The following is a 20,597-nucleotide window of genomic DNA, read 5'->3' as shown; positions in this document are numbered from 1 at the left end:
CCAAAGTGGTTGCTCTGAGATCCTTGGGATTCCCATTAAAACACCAGAGAAGGAATTCCAGCAAAGAGAGAGGGACAGTGACAACAGATGGATGCACTGTCCAAGAACAGATGTTCCCTGACACGGAAAAGCACGACAAGTCATTAAGCTAATTTCCACACCAGGTCTACAATCAAATGTGACATTACTTTTCCAAACAGGAGTTCCATTACACAGGCCATGAAGGTTCCAGAACATCATCTCGCAGATGTGCCAGTCTTACTGTGCGGGGACTCCTTAACAGACACTTACAGCATGATGAAGCTGGTCAGCTCTTCAGTTCCCCACATGCCGTTGTACATCACTGCTCGTTCTCCGTTCTTGTAGATCTTGATGGTGGGAAACTGAGTGACATTCTCCTTCGTGCAAACACCAGGCCAGTCCCAGCAGTTTACCCGAGACAGCAAGACCCCACGAGTTCCTAGAGTGGAAAACAAGTATGTATAAATAATATGCAAAAAAAAATGGTTGAAAAATAGACCTTTTTTGTGAGCTTTTTTGGGGTATTATCACATATCTTTGTATTAATGCTGCCAGAGCTTCTGCTTGCTTTGGCACGCATCCTACATGGCTGGATCCTAACACACTGCATGCACTTGGAGCAAGCCCAGGTGGGCTACCACTGAGAAGCTGCTGGACCATTCCTGGAGTCAAACGTGGCTTTGCATGGGCAGGATGTCAAAATCCAGCCCAGAATACACAATCCCTTTGAGTACAGGCTATCCCCCTCCTGAAATCATTCATGGATATGCCTTACACTTTTGAGCATAAGAGTAATTATTTCCAGCCTGTGAATGTTATTAAATACCCCAGCAAGTGTGGATTGATCCAACCACGGAGAGAATAAACTCAGGGAAGCGGTAGGTTGCACTTCTCAGAAGGAAATGCCCAGAGGCATTCACGTCTGGCTGGTTACTCAAAGGAACACCATGAAACCCTGAGGCAACTGTCCAGGAGCACAAAAGGCAGTAAGGAAAGGCACTAGAAATACCTTAGAATAAGGCCAAGACAAAGAAATGATGCAGGCCTTCACTTACAGGAAAGAGGGGAGATAAGGCTTGGCATGGAGGAGGCTGATGCATTGAAGGCTTTTTCATTTATTAAGGTGCCCAGTATTGAAAAGTGTCTGTTCCACCTAAAGCATGGAGCCCTATACACGAGGAGCACTTAAAGGTCACATTAACATGATAGATGTAGTAGAGGCTGGCAGCCTGATGGCATCCACCCCATCCTACCTATGCAAGCTGCTCATCTCCAAACCACTAGGAAGTGCGTTTAGGACCTTATGAAAGAGCCTGGGGTCTCACAGGTAAGGGAGAGGGAAAGGGAGAACGCTTGGGAATTACAGAGCTGTCAGTCCAACTTGGGTTCCTAGCTCTAAAAAAGCTTTTTATGGGTCTCACCAAAGCAGTAAACTCCAGGGATTCATAAGCAGTGAAACAAATGAAGGCTGGCTCCCTGCATGCTCTCCATGAGCCCAAGACACAGTGCCTGCAGCTCCAGCATGTCCTTATCAGCCTTTCTTTCATCTGCAGGTTGGGCGATGACCAGCACACGCTGCTGGTGGTCCACAGCTAAGCCTGTGCTAACCAGCTGGCAGGTGAACCATCACCGGCTTCACTAGCCACCACCCCTTGGTTGCCAGCCTCGCCTAACCTGCCTCCTACCTACTTGCAGGCTTGACCAAGGACAGCAGGGCTGTGTACAGTCCTCAGGCCATACATCATCCATGCCCACTGCAGGAATGCCGTATCTCAGAAATCTTCATGCCTTCCCTAAATTTGTTTGAACAGGATTTGAGAGTTACATGGGAAAGATGGGATGAAACCCAGAGACAAGTACACACATGGAAGCAGATCATCGCAAAGTGTCCTTCAGAAACCAGGGGCAGGGCAGGGGATGAGGATTTCTCAAGGGGAAGGCAGATCCAAACAGCCAGGTCCTCTTCTCTGTCTGTCCTGGGTTTGATTCTCATCACTATGTTCATTAAAGGCCTGGCTGATGGAATAAAACACACACATCCAATCTGCAAACGATCCCACGCCCAGAGGGGCAGAAAGCAATGTGAAGGGCAAAGTGTAACAGCAGCAGCATCCTGTGAAGAGCAGCAGGATGCACAGATACCATCAATGCTGCAGAAAAGGGCAAAGCTCATTCTGGGATGAACTCTCAACAGCGTCTGCAAGACATGGGAGGAAAATGATGCTCTTCTGTCCCGGTGAGACCTCTGCAGAGCCCAGCAATTCCAGCTGGGAAACATGTTTTTGGAAAGGCTTAAGCAGATAAGAGAATCTGGAGAAGTTTGGAAGACGTGCCTCCTGAGAAAAACCCAAAGAACCATGTTTCTTTTGATTGGAAATTGCCTGGAAGAAAGAAACAATAAAATCTAACAATATGTGAAGTCTGCTCTGGAGGTGACAGTGAGATCACTCCCTGTTGCCATCTGGGCAAGGACAAGCAACAACCCATTTCCAGGCAGGGAGGTTTGACCAAATATTAAAAACAAGCTACTGAGAACCAAGCACAGCTGAGTCTTTCTGGTAGAGGAGCTGTGGAAGGGTTTTAATCACAGGTTAGAAACATGCCTGCCAGGGACAGGCAAGGCATCTCCACAGCCACGGGTGAAGGCAGAGGTGACCTTAGCATGTGTTCCTATCCCCTATCCCTACGTCCTTGGCATCCCACTGGACCATTTTCTGCAGCCCTCATTTTAAGTTCTGCTTTGCAGCTCACATGAGGAGTTTGCTGCTGTTCTGCTTTGTGTCAAACCCAGGTAGAAAAAAAAAATCAAGTGGCAGGACAGAGCTGAGGGTCTGCAATTCCAGTCAGTCAGGAGTTGTCAAAACACTCCACAAGGGCAGAAATGGTTTGTGTCATTCTCCAGGCTCTGAAATAACATCTCACATTAAAAGCCTGCCCCTGGATTTATTTCACACCTCTGATCCAATATAGCTGGTTCTCATCATCTCCTACCACACAACCTTGTGCCTTGCCCAACTCTGAAAAATAATGACATGGAAATAGGGCTTTGATGTCTTGTTAAAATTGAGTTTCAAGGCTGCTCTAAGGTCCCTCAAATATGAGTTGTAGTATTTGGACACTACCTCAGGGGATTACGTACCAAAAGTGCTCCCAAGGAGCCCAGCTGGCCTGAGGAACACCTTGTACAGGATGATCACTCTCCCATCCCAATCTGCACCATATTAATTACTGAATGAGCAGCAGTCTCAGGAGTTGAGTAACTCAGCAACAGGCTGTTCAGCTCTGTGGTCACTGTTGAGCTGCTGGATGGAAAAAAAGGTGAAAGAGGAACACAGGATCCTACTGTTCTGAGATTTTAGGTGCTACTAAAACCAGCAAACAGCGAGAACCTCTGTCCTAGGGGTCTTATAAAACCAGGACAAGATAAATCAATGCTATAGGCAACCAGAAAAATCAATAATCCCTTAAACTTCTAATCCTTTGGAGGACAGGACTGGAAGTAGAAACAGCTCACTTGAAGAGCTGGTCCAGAGGCTACAACATCAAAGAGAAGTAAGTTATGAAGTGCTGCACTTCATGAGGACGAATCCAACACAGAATGGGAAACAATTACCTGGACAGCATCACACAATGGACTCCTAAATACTTAATTCTGATGTGGGTTCCAGGAATATACGTTGCTAAATCACACAGGTGATTTTCCTGCCTTTGCACTACAACTTCAGACCCTTGTCTTTGGAAGTCAGAATCAGAATCAATCAGGTTGGAAGAGCCCTCTGGGATCATCGAGTCCAACCATTGCCCTGACACCACCATGGCAACTAGACCATGGCACTAAGTGCCATGTCCAGGCTTTTCTTAAACACCTCCAGAGATGGTGACTCCACCACCTCCCTGGGCAGCCCCTTCCAATGGCTAATGACCCTTGCTGAGAAGAAATGCTTCCTAATGTCCAACCTGAACCTCCCCTGGCGAAGCTTGAGGCTGTGTCCTCTTGTCCTATCGCTAGTTGGTCAAGAAGACTCCACAAGCACAGAAGAGGGAAGCAGATCTGTTTTTCATTGCCGTATATTGTTCTTCTTAGATATTGGTTCCCTCTCTGCAAAAAAGGCCAACAACACACCTAAGAAATGCTCAGCACTGTCTCACCTTTGCAACCTCTTCTCCTGTCCCAGGGGTGCTGCTTCCATAAATTCCCATCTTGCAAAAGAAACCACGAGCTGCAGCAGTTCGCCCCAGTGGCAGTGAGAACGGCACGCTCCTGCTGCCAGAGCAGAAGGTGTGCTCAGTCCAGCAAGACAGAGCTGCTTCTCTTTATCTCCTGCTAGATTGGATCTCTCAACAAAGGGAAAACACTTGGGGGGCTATAAACTTAATTTTGTTATGATCTGCTGAACATCTGTTACTGGATGATTCACAGGGTCATTCCAGTCTCCAGCCTCCTCCATTCCCTTGCACTTGATCTCGTAGGGTCTATTCTCAGTGCCATTTTGCACAAAGAATTGGCATCAAAAGTGGGACCTGGTTCTGCAACTCAGAATGTGCCTCTGGAGAGGGTGATTCATGCCCCAGACAGCTGGTCTTGGCTTCTCAGCCCTCAGGAAGCTCCACCTCAGAGAGCAGACAGGAATACAGCACTTCTGGGGGAACCCAGGGGTTGCCCCAAAGCCATACCCCATGTTTGATTCTCCATCCTCCATAGCTCAAGATCTTCCTCCTGATCCAGACTTTTGTCCCTTGCACTGCTGTATCTTCCCTCATCCTGGCCATAACTGAGACCCCAGGGACCCTCCATCCTTTTAGGTCTTCCAGCTCCCCTGGTAGCCTGCCTGTGACCGAGGCTCCCTCAGCAGCAGAGATGAAGGATCTCCAGATCCACTAACATAGGTTCTCTGTCCTCTCCGAGGCCGCAGCAGGGAGAGCAGACTGGAGTCATTGCATGGGTCACAGCTGGCCTGGGAGTCTTTGGTGGGACCTCACTGATCACAGAGGAAAGGCCCTGACCCCAATCAGTTCCTAATCTCTGTTGAGAGTCTGCCTGTGGCTGCTTCCAAGTACTGAGATTGTTATCAAATGATTCAAGAAACACATGGTGAAAGCCTGGCCACGCAGAATCAGCCAAGGGTTGGCCACTGGCTCAGGAAGAGGCAGGGTTTCACCCACTGACTCTCCCAGGTTCCTCCTCTAGCTGGTCTGACTGCTGGGAAGCCCAAAAGAAACCCCAAACCATCAACAACCATAACATCTCTAACAACAACAACCCTCCCTGAGCTTTCCTGTTTATTCCTGGGATTTCAGTCCAGATCAAAGCTGCTGGTGACTTTCCCTTCATGCAAACTATGAAGGCAGAACCGCTTTCATCTAAACCACAGCATGACCGCAGCGGTCCCAGGAGGTTTTCTTGTAAGCAACTCCCACTGCATCTGCTTCCCAGAAAGCTGGCTGGGACCTCTGCAGACTCTAGACATGTCCCCACCGCTGAGAGCTCAGCCTGAATCCTGCTTGCATTCTGCAGGACACAGTGCCCAGTCTCAGGGCAGCACCATCACTAGGAGAAATGAACTTTGATGAAGAAGAAAAACCAAGAGAAGGCACCAGCCACCTCCAAGGGTGTCAAAAGAGCTCTCGCCCAGATCCATGTGACGTCCCCACTGTGCTGCAATGAGTTGGGGATGAAGCCACATGAGTGTCCCCTGGAGCCAGGTGGAGAACGAGGCATCTCTGGAAGAGATTCAGCCCATGTAAGAATGATGGATGTGCAGAAGAACCCATGTGTCTCCACTAACTGTAGAGAGGGATGGGGCTGAACACCTGAATGAAGCTGAATTGGGGCTTACACTGCTCAGACCCTCTTGAAGGATCACTCTCTCCTGCCTTTACTACCAGACTCCCTGACGTGTGCTGTCTTTAAGCGTTGTTGATTCTTCACCGTCACGTGTTATTTATGGAGTTCTGTGGCCGCCTGCGAGACTTCCCATGTAATTAAGCCAGTCTCCAGGCCCTGAAGGCACAATCACTGTAAATTGTTCCTCACACCATCCTGCCTTGGTGGATCTGGGCCTGCCCACGCCTGTCTGTCACACCTTCCACCAAAGCCAAGGCCAATTACTGCTCCTTCCCAGATGAAGGAATATCTCCAAGGACAGGAGATATGATGTGCCACCCAGCACATTGATTTGCTGTGCAGCATGGAGTGCATCTCCTTGGTCTGTGCAGGACCGAGCACTGAGGGGCACAAACAGGACCCTGTTTCCGTGATAAAGGCTACAGTGCCTGCTGTTTGCCCCTCCTCGCTCCAAAGCCCACCCTGTGTTACCCACTGCTGCTGGTGCTCTGCCCTGGCCCTCCCCATGCTCTTGGGCATTCATCACGCTGTCACTGTGCCCACCAACATCACCATCATCACCATTATCCACCACACTGTCACTGTGCCCACCAACATCACCATCACCACCATCCATCACACAGACACTGTGCCCATCATCATCACCATTGTTCATCATGCAGTCACTGTGCCCACCAACATCACTATCATCATCATCACCATCCATCACGCTGTCATTGTACCCACCAACATCACTATCATCATCATCACCATCCATCACGCTGTCATTGTGCCCACCAATATCACCATCATCCATCACGCTGTCATGGTGCCCACCAACATCACCATCTCAGCTCCAAGGCAGTTTGGGCAGCTGGTGTGTACCAATTTACACCAACACCATAAGGTGACTGCAGACCTTATAGAGGCACAAATGGACTGCACAGATCCCTAAATAAGAAACAAAGGACTCTTCCTAAGCAACCAGATGTGGGTGTGCCTTCCTTAAGAGTTTGGGAAGAAAAAAATGAGTATATTCTGGCTGAGGGAGTGAGGTACCACCAGTACCCTCCCAGTCTTCTGGTTCCTACTGCCAGGGCAGGTGCATGCCAGCTGAAAGCACTCCGACCTGTGGCACCTTACCTTTCAGGTGATCGGCCACCTCGGCGTATGACCGCAGCACTGCCAGGGACACCGCCTCCCCTGAAACATAGAGACACAGCCCTGAGGGACATACAGGTGACAGACCAGCCCCATCTCGCTCTCTGACAATGTCACGTTACGATTCTCTGCATCCTAAGGTGCTGCAAGCTCTGAAAGACTTGAAAGATATATGGAAAACTGGACTTTATGCTTCTGTGCAGACAGCAACTAGATTGTCTAGGCTACCCCAGGAGCCCATGCTACCACAATTTCCCCTCTTGTTGGTCCCTGTAAAATGAAGGTTACAAACCTATGAACATTGATTATCTTCTGTACTGAGAGATACCGTCTTCACACAGTATCAGTCAATGAGAAGAACTGATTTAATCTGATTGCTAATGGTGGGTGGGGGCTCATGGCATAGGATGTGGCACGTATCATTAAAACTTGTCTACAGGATCATCATTTTAAACTGAAAGAGGGGGGATTTAGATGAGATATGAGGAAGAAATTCTTCGCTGTGAGGGTGGTGAGACACTGGCCCAGGTTGCCCAGAGAAGCTGTGGCTGCCCCCTCCCTGGCAGTGCTCAAGGCCAGGCTGGATGGGGCTTGGAGCAACCTGGTCTGGTGGAAGGTGTCCCTGCCCGTGGCAGGGGGTTTGGAACTGGATGATCTTTAAGGTCCCTTCCAACCCAAACCGTTCTGTGATTCTACGATTCTATGATCATACTACAGCAAGCTTAGGAGAAGGCACTGCCAGGCCACGTTTCATACTCACAGCTGGCATAAAAGAGCACCACGGTTCGGGCAGTGTCCAAGAGGGCAGAGTGGAAGGTGTCCTCTGTGAGGGCAAGGATCTGCTCCAGGGGCAGCTCTCGCTTCTTGTCCCTGGAAACTGCTTCCACCACCTGATCATCTTGAACGTCTGCAAGGGAGCCACAGCCATGCGTGAACACAGGTACGCGCACAGGGAGCTGCAGCCCCCCCTTCCACCCCACCAGCATGTTGGGCAGGGGGGGGAAGTAATTGCCTGATACAGAAGTGTGGAGGCAAAGGCACAGACACACTCACTGCCAGACACACAAGCTCCTTGAAATGCACTTATGCCATGTCCCACCAGCTGTGCCCTCTGATTTGAACACTATTCTTTAAGCACGTAAAAATTATGCCTGCCTGTCACAAAACCCTAGTGATCCGCAGAGAACAAAAGAGCCACTTTGTACAACCCTGATGCGACCGTGATAGTTCACCTTGGACGTGCAGAACTGTTCTCTAACGCTTTAACACGCCCTTGCTCTCTCTAGCAGACATTGATTGCGTGTCCTATCTGATTACAATCAGCTTTTCACTGTTTCATTGCTCACCTTGATTGTTATCCTCTTTTTCATCCTCCTCCTCCTCCTCCTCATCCTCCTCATCCTCCTGGATTTGTTCCACCTTGCTCCTCTCTTCCACCAGGGTTACAACGTCATCAGTGTCTTCCAAGACCAGGTATTTGATTGGGACTCCCTAAAGAAAGCAGAATAAATCAGTGGGAGCAAAACATCACCCTCTGCCTATTCTGTCCACAAACCAAACTCAAGGCTGATGGGGCACCATCACCCAACTCCTCATTTTGGGGATACGTCAACAGATTCCTCAAGCTGCCAAACAGGGGAGCTTCTGGGGTGCTTTTCTTTGACCCAACTTCACCCGTGCTTGAGTTTTTCTCACTCCAGACCAACTTTTCCTTGCCAGGAAGAAATTGTGGCTATGTGGGATCCTGTGCCTGGAGTGGTGAAAGTGAACACCCAACTCCACCTCCCAGCATCCTAACATAGACCCACCACTGCAAGAAAAAGCCAAGTGGTCAAACAAGGAAGGAGAGTGGGGAGGTATAGGGTCCACTCAGCTGTCCCCCCTCTAAAAGGGGTCAGACTGGGTCAGAGCAGACCATTGCAGCCCAGAAAACTGGCACAAAAAATCCTTCATCTCCTGGAGCTCAACAAAGAGTGCTCCCAAGCGTACACAGGCTGCCAACCCAGGGAGAGAAAAGAGCAAAACGTATTTCTCAGAAATGAGACCTTGTCAGCTTAAAACCCGTTCTGGAACTGTCTCAGCAAAAAGCACTTCAGAGAAAGTGAATTTTATAATGAACTGAGAGAATGACAAACTGCTGGCACCTCCCATTGGCTCTAAGAGGAGAAACACAACATGCACGTCTCTCACCAGGGCATGGGAAGCCCTCGGGGGATGCTCAGGTTCAGGTCTGATCCTGTATCTTTGCAATCACAAGTGTGACAGTTCAGGTAATCTGGGGCAACGTGTGCTCCCCGTCATCTGTCGGCGCTGAATTCCATCTCGCCTCGCAAGCTGGGTCAGGTCCCTCCAGAGTTTAGCTCATCTTGATCAACCTCATTTAACTTACACCCTGCCCTTTTCCCAGATCACTGCCAGAGGCACTTGGTTACATCAGTTCAGCACAGACCTTTGGTAGTTTGCTCTTAGTTTCATACTCATTTCCTCTCCCATCTTTTGAACACCTTACCTAAGAGGTAGAAGTCCAAATCTTCAGGGAATTTGCATTTGGACTCCTAGCTTAGGTAGTTCACAACCTTGTGTTGCCTCAAGGTGTAATGGAGATGCCACCCTACGTTTTGAACCCAAAATAAACCCTTCCTTTTGTCTCCTGTAAGCAGGCACAATTGCTCTGCAGTACCAAACTCTGGCAGTTCCAAACACACGTGTGAGGCTGTGCTATTGAAAGACACTTCCCTCGAGCTTCTGGGAAGGCTGTCAAATAACAATGGAGCCAAGAAATGTCTCTCAAGAGCACCATGTGCAGATAGAGAACTAAGAGTTGTACAATAAAGAAAATGAGCATCTAACCTCATCCGGTGTCTTGAGAGCGACGTTTGACCGCAGCAGAACTTTCAAATCTACGAGGTCCCTTCCAGAACACAAAGTGAACATTAGATGGTGCGATGTGCGAGGTCACCCCCTCCATTCAGCCTGCCTGGCTGGCAAGCCCACCTCTCTCAGCAGCACCACGTCCTCCCAGAGTCGTGTCTCAGTGCCCCAGAGAACTTGCAGGAGCCCAGAATCAGCACCAGTGGTGGAGAAACAGGCTCAAAGTGACCTTCTGGTGGGACTGCACTGCATAACATGCCTGTTGCCCAAGGGGTTTGGATTCCCATTCTGATTTGGGTCTTTGCTCACACACTGGTAGCCACATCCCAGTGCAGCTGCTCTGCTGGTGGACTTCAGCTCATGAGTAAATGCATCCAAGAAGTGCCTCCATACAGGGAGCTACCATGGTGGCAGAAAGCTGGAGTAAGAGAGTCCACACCCACCCTCCTCCATCTCCTCCCATTTGCACAGCTGCCAGCAGCCGTCCCCAAGGCCGTGTAACCACACCTACAGGGGCTGCACACCTCCTTTTGGCAAGACACCATGGAAGCAAACACAAGCCAGTCTGGTATGCAGGCTATCCTGAGCCCATGGAGCAGAGATAAACTGGTGGTCAACTGCAGGGGTAGCCAAATCTCGACAGCACCGCTGCCAAATGGCCAGCCACGAGTGTGTCTCCTGTCCTCCTGGGGAACAAGCATGCTGGTCTATCTCAGAGAGCTTTCGCTGACCGAGGAGGCACCGCTTACTGAGCAGAGCCCCCCATCACATCCCAGCATCCAGGCACCCAGCATCCACAGTCCACCTCTACTAAGTTTCCTTTCCAAAATCTCTTGGTCTGACTGGTTTTCCACTTCTAAGTCAGCAAGACACTCACACATTTCTCCACTTCCAGCCAGTCTGAAACCAAACCAATCTAATTCTGGACAAGTCCTTAAATGTGACATCCTCTCGCTGGTCATAACCTAGTTTTACTGCTTCTCATACAAACGTGAATAAGCCCACTGACCCCATCCTGGTGGTGGGGTAACCAAGCTCAGAAACACCACAAAAAGCAAGAACCCCAAAACACCTGAGAGCAAATACCTGGACAAAAGGGCAACTCCTGCTTTCCCCAAAAGCTGCCAGGCCACAAACTCTGCTGTCCTCCTGTCAGCCTCGTAGGTCTCTTTCTGGCTGAGAATGAACACCAGTGGTAGCCCAAGCTGTAAGTGAACGGTGGAAACCTTCTCTGGGTCCTCAGCAACCTCTGTCTGAAGAAGAGGCATGGTTCTACTGTAGCACATCTCCACACAATCGAAGGCACCTCAGCTCTTCTCCTTCACAGCCCAAGCCACCACGTGTTCCCCAGCCTCAGAAACAAGGAGACCCTCGAGAAAAACTCTCCAACCCCAATTCTAAAACATCCATCAAAGCAGAACCCATACAACCCCAGTTAAACTGTTCCAACTTGTCATGACCCTCCCTGTTAAAAACCTGGGCTTTATTATGGATGTTCTTTGTCACTTAGCAACCACAGATGTCAAATCTCCATTCATTTTTATTTACCTGGCATCCATTCCCCAGAGCAGTTTGAAAACCCCGGCCGCAACATGCACGAGTTGGCACCTTCTCCCTTCCTGCCTTGGACGTGCTGCTTCATGACAGCATGGAGCTACTTAACCAAGTGCCTTCCTTCCATGGGCCTAACCCAGGAGGCCAGCTGAAGGAGGCACTTCCCAGCTCATCTACCCGTCCTTACGGCTGGGCAGAGGTGGGGACTGGAGGGCTGCTGAAGTTCACTGCCCCAGGGGAAGACGAGATAGGTGGGAGCCTCCTGTCCCTTGTGCTCACCAAGGCATGAATGACTGATACCGAACTCCCCAGGGTGCTGAGCCTCCCGTGGGGAGCCTAGAGGAGTGGTTGAGGACTTTGGGTTTCTCTAGGTTGGAGAAAAGGAGGCTGAGGGGCGACCTCGGGGCTCTCTACAGCTTCCTGAGGAGGGGAAGTGGAGAGGGAGATGCTGAGCTCTTCTCCCTGGTAACCAGTGACAGGACGCATGGGAATGGCTCAAAGCTGCACCAGGGGAGGTTTATACAGGACATTATGAAGCATTTCTTTACCAAGAGGGTGGTCAAACACTGGAACGGGCTTCCTAGAGAGGTGGTTGATGCCCCAAGCCTGTCAGTGTTTACGAGGCATTTGGCCAGTGCCCTTAATATCATGCTTTAACTTTTGGTCAGCCCTGAAGTGATCAGGCAGTGGGACTAGATGATCATTGTAGGTCCCTTCCAACTGAAATATTCTATTCTACTCTATTCTATGCGTCCCAGTAAAGTCCAAGGGGCACCTCCACCCCATTCCCACTCATGGTGCTTACAGACAACTGGAGGAGCACACGTTGGTGCCAGGGCTCCCTGGCAAGGTCTAAGGAAGCGGAGCAGTGCAATGGAGTGTCGCTCCCAGCCAGCTTCATGCCTGTTCCTTGCTTGAACCCAACCTGGGAGCTTTGCTATCAACTTCATGGGGAAGGGGCAGATTCTCATGCTCAGCCTTGCCCTCTGCTCCCACCTCCCTCATCCTCACACCCACCCCAGCTGCCCTCACGCTGCACAGCCCAAGTGGCTCCTCTTCCCCAGTCATACCACCAGAGGAGCTCCCATGAGCTTGAGGTGCCTGTGGATGTTGAGCAGCGTCAGAGCCTGTCCCATGGCTGTCCTCTTGCAGGGCTGCGCCAGGTCCGTGGCCCGCTGGCAGTGGCAGAACAAGAGCCGAGCAGATGACACATCAGGCTCATCACTGCTGTGAGAGAGAAAACAAAACCCATGGTGAGCTAGGCATCCACCACCGGGTTTTAAAAGGCCCTGACAGAATCACCATGCTTGCTGACATGTTTTACAGGGCAGATGATCCTCAAGGTCAGGGTTTGAAAGGTTTGTGGGACCTCTTCAAGAGCCCTACTACTGACAGGTACAACTGCGACCAGGTGCCTTTGAGAATTGTGCTGAACATCTCATGAAGACCCTGGCTCACTGGGTATAAATGACCCCAAGCCCAGAACAGTTGGCCCAGCTCAAGGACACAAATTAAGCTGTTCTCAGTGGGACCAGCCATGCCACTGCAGTGGAGACCTTGGCAGGAAGAGGACAGCTAAAGCCTACAGCTTTGCTCATGTCTTTTACCTCTCAGCAGTGAGATCCAGTTCCCTGGATGGTTCCCTGGTTAGTGGTTCCAGTGCTAGCCTGAGGGTCAGCTTTAGGAGGTCACATTCCTTTTCCTACACACTTATTCCCCACCTCTAAACCAGGGATCACCTTCTTTGTAAGGGTTTTAAGACCTCTCCATGGAAGAGCTGTGTGTAGTATTAAGACCCCAAAGCCTGCCGCCCCAGTTGGCTGACCGCTAGTCCTGTTGATGAAGCTACCACCATTTCATCAGCTAAGGAGATGGCCTGCTGGTGTCCTCTTTAAGCAGAATGAAGCCCATTCCTGTCCAAAGGACAACCGTGCCATCTAGTGGCAGCCACAAAATGATGGCCCTGATCATGATTCCTGCAAGGACGGCATGGCATCTTGGGGAAGAACCACTTCGGTGCCTGTCCTGGTGTCACCTGTGAAGCCAGCAAATCATTACAGAAATGCTTTGCTGACGATGCAACATGCGAGGTGATGTTCCCACCTTCCTCCCTCTGAGTTTCCTGCCTGCAGTAGGTCACAGCAGCAGCAAGTCGTGTTGAAGGATCTGCCCTTCTAATGCAGCTCCTCCCGTGTGGGAAGGGGATGGCCTGAGCTGGCCAGCTCCAGTGAACCATGGGGTGGGAAGTCCCAAATACCTGAGCAGTGCCTCATGCAGCTGAGCTGCAGAACTCACTGCTGCCAGAAGTCACCAAGATGAAAAGTAGAAATGTGTTTAAAAAAATTCCAGTGGCTGTTAACACCACAATAAAGGTTCAGCTCCCATCTCAGAGTCCCAAAACCTCTGACTGCCAGAAGATGGGAGGCTGCAGAGGTAAGATATGGAGCTGGGTGGGCTTTACTCTGACCCACTACAGTTTTTACCCTTCTCATCTGGCCAGACTTGCTCACCAACGCACAAGGCTGCGTGTTTTAAGACTATAACATCAGTTGTATCAGCTCCCCTGGAGACCCATGGCTGAGGTGTGATCAGTCCGCTATGGGAAGCAGACAGCGGGCTCTTCTCCTGTGAAAACCAAGTCCAAGTCCAGGAACACAAGCTGCAGCTGGTTTTGGAAAAGCAAAACAGATCTCACTGTCCACCCTTGGCATAACATCCTAATGCCATCCCAGATTTGATCTGAGAAGCTGAGAAACCAAGAACAAAGCAAACAGTGCTGGGGAGCAGCTCTGCCTGGTGTGTGTGTGTGTTTGGACATACCCAGTGTCCTTCAACAGCGTTGCCTCAGTTGTCAGAACAAACTGGTGGACAGTCCCATAGACAAAAGCCGCCTCCATCACGGCTCTGTGCTCTGGAGAGAGAAAAGCAAGACAAACTCATCTCAGATCCCTCCAGATCTCCCTCTTCATCCTTCCCCGGTGTAAATATCAAGGCTCAGGCTTTCAGAAACGTTCAGGATAAAGTCACAGCTGGCTGAAGACACTCTAGGAAGGTAACTATGAAGGAGCTGAACCCAGTTGCTCATCCCCAGCAAACACACGGCTGGTGTAAGTGAACCCATTCTACTGCATCAGAGATCTGCCAGTGGGTTTATTTATTTATTAAGACAGCAACCACTGGCTTGCTCTCCCTCTCAAGTCCATCTCTGAAAGTTTGTGTGCTCCCAGCAAAACTCTTCTGGTGCAACTAATCCCTTTAGAAACACAGCAAGAGAGACAGAGGTTGAGGACTTATGTTTGAGTGGCCCTTTCAGGTTTCCTTGATCCTCCCTTTGCAGGATTTGGGGTCAGAAATCCAGCTCCCTTCCACCCTAGTGAAAAAGGCTCTGGGAGGAGAGCAAAGAGGAGAAGCTGAGTGTTCATACCTGCTGTCCCAGTAGCTGGCACATAGGCAAAGACCATGTTGGACCTCCCTTTCAGCGCATTTTCAATGTCCTGAAGATCTGCCAATGTTTCAACGTATTTAACTTCATTGAAGAGCAGGGCACTGAGGAGTCAGAAAAAACTCATTAGCAACTGGGGAGCTGGGGGTGTTTAGCCTGGAGAAGAGGAGGCTCAGAGGTGACCTTAGTGCAGTCTACAACTACCTGAAGGGAGGTTGTAGTGAAGTGGGAGTCAGCCTCTTCTCCCAGGCAACTAGAGCTAGGACAAGAGGACACAGCCTCAAGCTTCACCAGGGGAGGTTCAGGTTGGACATTAGGAAGCATTTCTTCTCAGCAAGGGTCATTAGCCATTGGAAGGGGCTGCCCAGGGAGGTGGTGGAGTCGCCATCTCTGGAGGGGTTTAAGAAAAAACTGGACATGGCACTTAGTGCCATGGTCTAGTTGCCATGGTGGTGTCAGGGCAATGGTTGGACTCGATGATCCCAGAGGTCTCTTCCAACCTCCTTGATTCTGTAATTCTGTGACTGTTTTCTTTTAAGAGCGAATTTGCAGCCACATAACTGTGATGGGAAAAACAAGGTAAAATTCCAGCTTCTTGCTGGCAGATCGAAGATTCACAGCCAAATACAGCTGGTCAGATGTGTCATGGTGAGTCATCTCAAGGGCATAGATTTAACAGGGTCAAACTACACCAAAGAGAGAAACAGCCTCCTGCTTGGCTGAGAGCAGCCTCTGGAGTACGTAGGGTTTGTGTTTATGCAAGACTTCATACCAACAAGTGAAAACAGAAAGTAAAGGATTTCACAGAGATGCATCTGGTCTGTACTTACAACAAAACGTTAGCAACGATGGAGTCCACGTCAAACAAGGCATCGGTGGGGAACTCTCTGATCAGCACGTTACCTCTGGAGAGGGAAGAAAGAGCATCACCAAAGAAACCATGAAAGATTAGCTACACATACTAACTTAATTCTCACTGGGCTGAATACTTCCAGATATCTGCTGGCAGGTGTGGCTGGGAGGAAAACATCAGGACTGAAGTTGGGGCAACCTTTCCCATTTATAGTGAACCTGATGTTAATGTTATAGAACACACCTGTGGGCCAGCCTGGGGCAGCTGTCCTGGATTTAACTGCTGATGGCCTTGATCACCAGCCCACAGCTGGCCACAGAGTGAAACAACATGGAACAGAAAAGGGATTCTATAATTTTATCCCTACAAAACCAGGACACTAGCACAGATGACAGAAGGTCTCTATACACGAAGCATCACCCTGTAGACCCTCAGCAGCAGAGGAAATGTTTCTGTGGGTGATGTACAACGACCAGTGAGAACTGAGCTGACACATGGAGAAGCTTCCACCTGACAACCCACAGAGAGACCAAGAGCTAACCCTTCACATGCAGGGCAGATGAGCTAACCACACCAATGGGAAGAGCACCAAAGAGTGTTTCTTTCTAGGACTAGACCCAAAACCTAGTGGTCTAACTCTGGAGGACCCGGTGGTGGGAGGCCAGTGTTGCCTTCAAACACCCGTGCTGGAAAGCAATCACAGTGTGGTGCCCAGCAAGCCCCTCACCTGAACAGGTAGGCTTTCCTTAATGCATTTTCTTTTCCACAGTATCTTGAGACATCTTCTTTGGGACAATTAACCTAGACATCGAAAGCATGTAATAAGACATTCAGCCCCACAAACGACTACAAACGTACAGCACTATAGCTTTCTTCCATTCAAGAGTGTAAATAACAGCCTTCCCAAACCTGCTGGGAGAGAAAATACAATAAAATGGAGACCAGAGGTGGGGACTGGAGTTTGTACATCAGTTCTGCAGCTCAGCCCGCCTTGATTTGGGTCAGACAGGATCAAGAGATCTTATGATCTGCCCAGCATATTCAAATCGACAGATCACTGCTAGCTTCTTAAAGTCAGCCTGTATCTGGAGGAAATTAAATACATAAACACACATATATATAAGCACTTCTTACAATCTAATTACACTTGCCTGAATTTCATAGAATCATAGAACCATAGAATGGTTTGGGTTGGAAGGGACATTAAAGATCATCCAGTTCCAACACTCTAGCACAGGCAAGGACACCTTCCACCAGACCAGGTTGCTCCAAGCCCCATCCAACTCGGCCTTGAACACTGCCAGGGAGGGGGCAGCCACAGCTTCTCTGGGCAACCTGGGCCAGGGTCTCACCACCCTCACAGCAAATCATTTCTTCCTCAGATCTCATCTCAATCTCCCCTCTTTCAGTTTAAAACCGTTCCCCCTCGTCCTGTCACTCCATGCCTTGTAAAAAGCCCCTCTCCTGCTTTCCCTTAGCCCCTTCAGGTACTGGAAGGTGCTAGAAGGTCTCCCCGGAGCCTTCTCTTCTCCAGGCTGAACAGCCCCAGCTCTCTCAGCCTGTCTCCATAGCAGAGGGGCTCCAGCCCTCGGATCATCTTCGTGGCCTCCTCTGGATTTGTTCCAGAATTTGTAATTCCCTCACCTAAATCTGCACAAAGTTTCAGCTAAAACTCCCTTTATATGAAATATTTATTGCACTGAATTGAAAAGAAGTGAACTAACCCCATCCATCATTCTTTGCAGTCTGAGCTGGCAGGAGGGAGCTATGGAGGGAGTGGGGCAAGTCCCATCAGCATGAGACGAGCGGGCTGAGCCCTCCTGTGCAGCACGCTGGGGACCTTGTGCCATGCCCATGGGCACACAGCAATGACCAGGCAACCCCACACATCCCATACAGCTGCTGGGAGGTCAAACAGACCAGCTAGCTAAGCCTGGTACGTGGGGTTACCCGTGAAAAACACAACCCACAAGCAGCAGCTCTAAGGCCAGGGCAAGGGATAAAACGGGATGCCTTGCTCAGCCAACATCTGCTTTCTTGTGGGGTCCCACTGCTCTCAGTCCCCAAGGTGGGTCCAGAGAAGCTCCAGCCATCCCAAGGGAAGCCCTGCAGAAAATAGCCTGTCCTGCTCCTTGTCCCCGTTTACCTTCACCACTGAAATGCCATAGTCCTGGAGAGCCTCGGCCGAGTTCTCAATCTGCTCCAAGAAGGGCTGGGCACCAGGAGAAACTGAAACACAAAAAACCCCCTGGTTTCCATCTCTTCCCCTTACGGACGAGGCAGATGAGAGCACCTTCAGGCGCTGATGTCGCTGGAAAACCGTACCTGGGTGTCATGAAGAAGCAAAACAAGAAAGGCAAGACCAAGGATCTCCTCCTAATTCCTGACAGCCCTTAGTTCCCCTACATGCAAGGGATCCCCCTTTCCCTGGGAGGTACCATGGAAAGGGTCATTAGCCATTGGAAGGGGCTGCCCAGGGGGGTGGTGGAGTCACCATCTCTGGAGGGGTTTAAGAAAAGCCTGGACATGGCACTTAGTGCCATGGTCTAGTTGACAGGGTGGTGTCAGGGCAATGGTTGGACTCAATAAGTCTCTTCCAACCTGATTGATTCTGTGATTCTGTGTAAGGGAAACCCAGCCCCTTGGAGGGGACAACCCCTGAGGAGGCTGCGTTTCTCTTCTGTGAGAAATAATGGAAAAAAAAACCCAGAAAATAATACAGAAAATTAATGAAGAGGTTTGAAGGAGCGTGCCTGGGGACACAGCCAGGGAAGATCCCACCCTGAGAGGTCTCTGCCTGACAGGAGCACTTGGAGGTGTGCAAACACAGATTTGCCAGCTGAGCTCCACCAGCTCTTCAAAATCACTTTGGGTTTAGAAATCTCAAGAATTGCCTCTTCGTTGTTCCACTGTCACACCCACCCTCACACAAGCCTTTGCTGGAAGACCAGGCTGATGTAAACACGTACCGTTAAATACTCACCGTTAGGGCTGAAGTAAGCCAGGGATGCTCTGCCAGCTTGCAAGCCACTGAAATACTCCTGGGGGCTCAGCTCCCGCAGCAGCCTCGTGCTTCCCTGCGTCGGGATGGAGGAAGCACAGAAGAGCAGGAAAGAGAAGGAAGAAACCCATCTGTCCTTGTGGGCTGACATGGTTGTTAGCAGCTACAGGCACGGGAGAGGCACAACTGGGGAAAAAAATCAAAAACATAAATATTTTACATATCATAGAATCGTTTTGGTTGGAAAGGACCTTTAAGATCATCGAGCCCAACCGTTAACCCAGCACTGCCAAGCCCACCACTAACCCATGTCCCTCAGCACCACATCTACACGGCTTTTAAATCCCTCCAGAGATGGGGACTCCACCACTGCCCTGGGCAGCCTGTTTCAACACTTGACAACCCTTTCAGGGAAGAATATATACATATATATATACAAACATATATATGAGTGTCTTCTGTTTAGATGGGTGCAGCATGACTGTGATTTCCAGATGTGACACAAACATCTCGAGGACATTGTGAATTAGTCACTACAACAGCAGGTGATTCACACAACTGTAAAGATAACAGTAAAGGCTGTTCTCTTTCCTCTGAGTGGCATTTGCAAGCGCACGGACCTGCAGTGCTCTCAGTTTAGGGCTGTTTTTCTTCACTCTTTTATTTTTGAGTCAAACAGAAATGACATGTGCAGGCAGAAAACACTGACAGCATCATACAAAAACCCCACCCAAACTGTCTCAATCCTTGTTAAAAAGCTTTGAGGATGTCACCAGCACTATATGTGCCACTGAAAGAGGTGTTCACAAAGGTGTTCGCTGCCCACTTCACACTGTGCCATATGATGTGGGAAGTTCCAAGAGTCCTCCTCCAGTGCCTGCCCCATCTCTCCGCCATCCGAGGTTTCAGCTACACCAAATGAGTGAGGGGTTTGTGCAAACTCCTTGGCCTTGTCACGCCTTGCTCGGTCCAGCCTCATGTTGTCCTGACATGGGCGGTATGGGAGCAAAGCCCATGTCCCTTCCATGCTGGATCTCCACGTGGAGCTGGCTAGGAGAGGAGCCAAGGAAATTCGTGAGATGCTTCAGAGAACGGAGCAAAGACACAGAACCCCAGAATCACAGAATCAAGGAGGTTGGAAGAGCCCTCTGGGATCATCGAGTCCAACCATTGCCCTGACAACACCATGTCAAGTAGACCACGGCACTAAGTGCCATGTGCAGGCTTTTCTTAAACACCTCCAGGGATGGTGACTCCACCACCTCCCTGGGCAGCCCCTTCCAATGGCTAATGACCCTTGCTGAGAAGAAATGCTTCCTAATGTCCAACCTGAACCTGAGCTGGCGAAGCTTGAGGCTGTGTCCTCTTGTCCTATCACTAGTTGCCTGGGAGAAGAGGCCGACTCCCACTGCGCTACAACCTCCCTTCAGGTAGTTGTAGACTGCACTAAGGTCACCTCTGAGCCTCCTCTTCTCCAGGCTAAACACCCCCAGCTCCCTCAGCTGTTCCTTGTAGGTCAGACCCTCCAGACCCTTCATCAGCTTGGTTGCCCTCCAAGGGGCGACGGGGAGTCTTGGAGCCCCTCCAAGACCAAGGGGCTCAGGAGAGCTTCATGTGGGCAACCACTACAGGATGAAAAAACACCTTCTTCCCACTTCATTCCCATTTAATACCAGGTTCCTTCGCAGCCTGCTCTTCAGGTATCGCTCTTTGCTGCTGAGCGGGCTGGAGCATGGCTGGTCCCTGGTCAACAAAGAGACAAGGCTGGAACTGAAGCCATGTAGAAGCTGTTTGCTTCACATCACGAGCTGCAGCTGTTTTCGCGAACAAACACCCCTGTGTCCACGGACCGTCATTCCGTCCAACACCC

The 20,597-nt window shown here is 50.1% G+C and overlaps 1 protein-coding gene across 2 annotated transcripts in view; it reads right to left on the bottom strand.

The window, feature by feature from the left end:
• Nucleotides 1-20,597, bottom strand: part of TXNDC16 (thioredoxin domain containing 16) — a 43,936-nt gene that overhangs the window by 19,201 nt on the left and 4,138 nt on the right. Inside the window, exons 2-14 of one of the 2 annotated variants that reach the window (XM_068416625.1) lie at nucleotides 18,710-18,913; nucleotides 17,873-17,955; nucleotides 16,454-16,527; nucleotides 15,704-15,778; nucleotides 14,856-14,977; nucleotides 14,252-14,342; nucleotides 12,502-12,658; nucleotides 10,964-11,130; nucleotides 9,857-9,917; nucleotides 8,353-8,497; nucleotides 7,767-7,913; nucleotides 6,989-7,048; nucleotides 292-460 (exon numbers count right to left, since the gene is read on the bottom strand). In XM_068416625.1, the coding sequence (XP_068272726.1) occupies nucleotides 292-460; nucleotides 6,989-7,048; nucleotides 7,767-7,913; nucleotides 8,353-8,497; nucleotides 9,857-9,917; nucleotides 10,964-11,130; nucleotides 12,502-12,658; nucleotides 14,252-14,342; nucleotides 14,856-14,977; nucleotides 15,704-15,778; nucleotides 16,454-16,527; nucleotides 17,873-17,955; nucleotides 18,710-18,878 (1,520 nt within the window). In that variant the 5' untranslated portion in view covers nucleotides 18,879-18,913. The remainder of the gene's footprint in view (nucleotides 1-291; nucleotides 461-6,988; nucleotides 7,049-7,766; nucleotides 7,914-8,352; nucleotides 8,498-9,856; nucleotides 9,918-10,963; nucleotides 11,131-12,501; nucleotides 12,659-14,251; nucleotides 14,343-14,855; nucleotides 14,978-15,703; nucleotides 15,779-16,453; nucleotides 16,528-17,872; nucleotides 17,956-18,709; nucleotides 18,914-20,597) is intronic. The other variant, XM_068416626.1, reaches the window with a different exon arrangement.

Source organism: Nyctibius grandis, chromosome 20 (genome assembly GCF_013368605.1).
Source record: "Nyctibius grandis isolate bNycGra1 chromosome 20, bNycGra1.pri, whole genome shotgun sequence".
Taxonomy (NCBI): domain Eukaryota; kingdom Metazoa; phylum Chordata; class Aves; order Nyctibiiformes; family Nyctibiidae; genus Nyctibius; species Nyctibius grandis.
The sequence above is the reverse complement of the archived record's forward strand: the minus strand, read 5'-3'. Positions and strand labels throughout refer to the sequence as shown.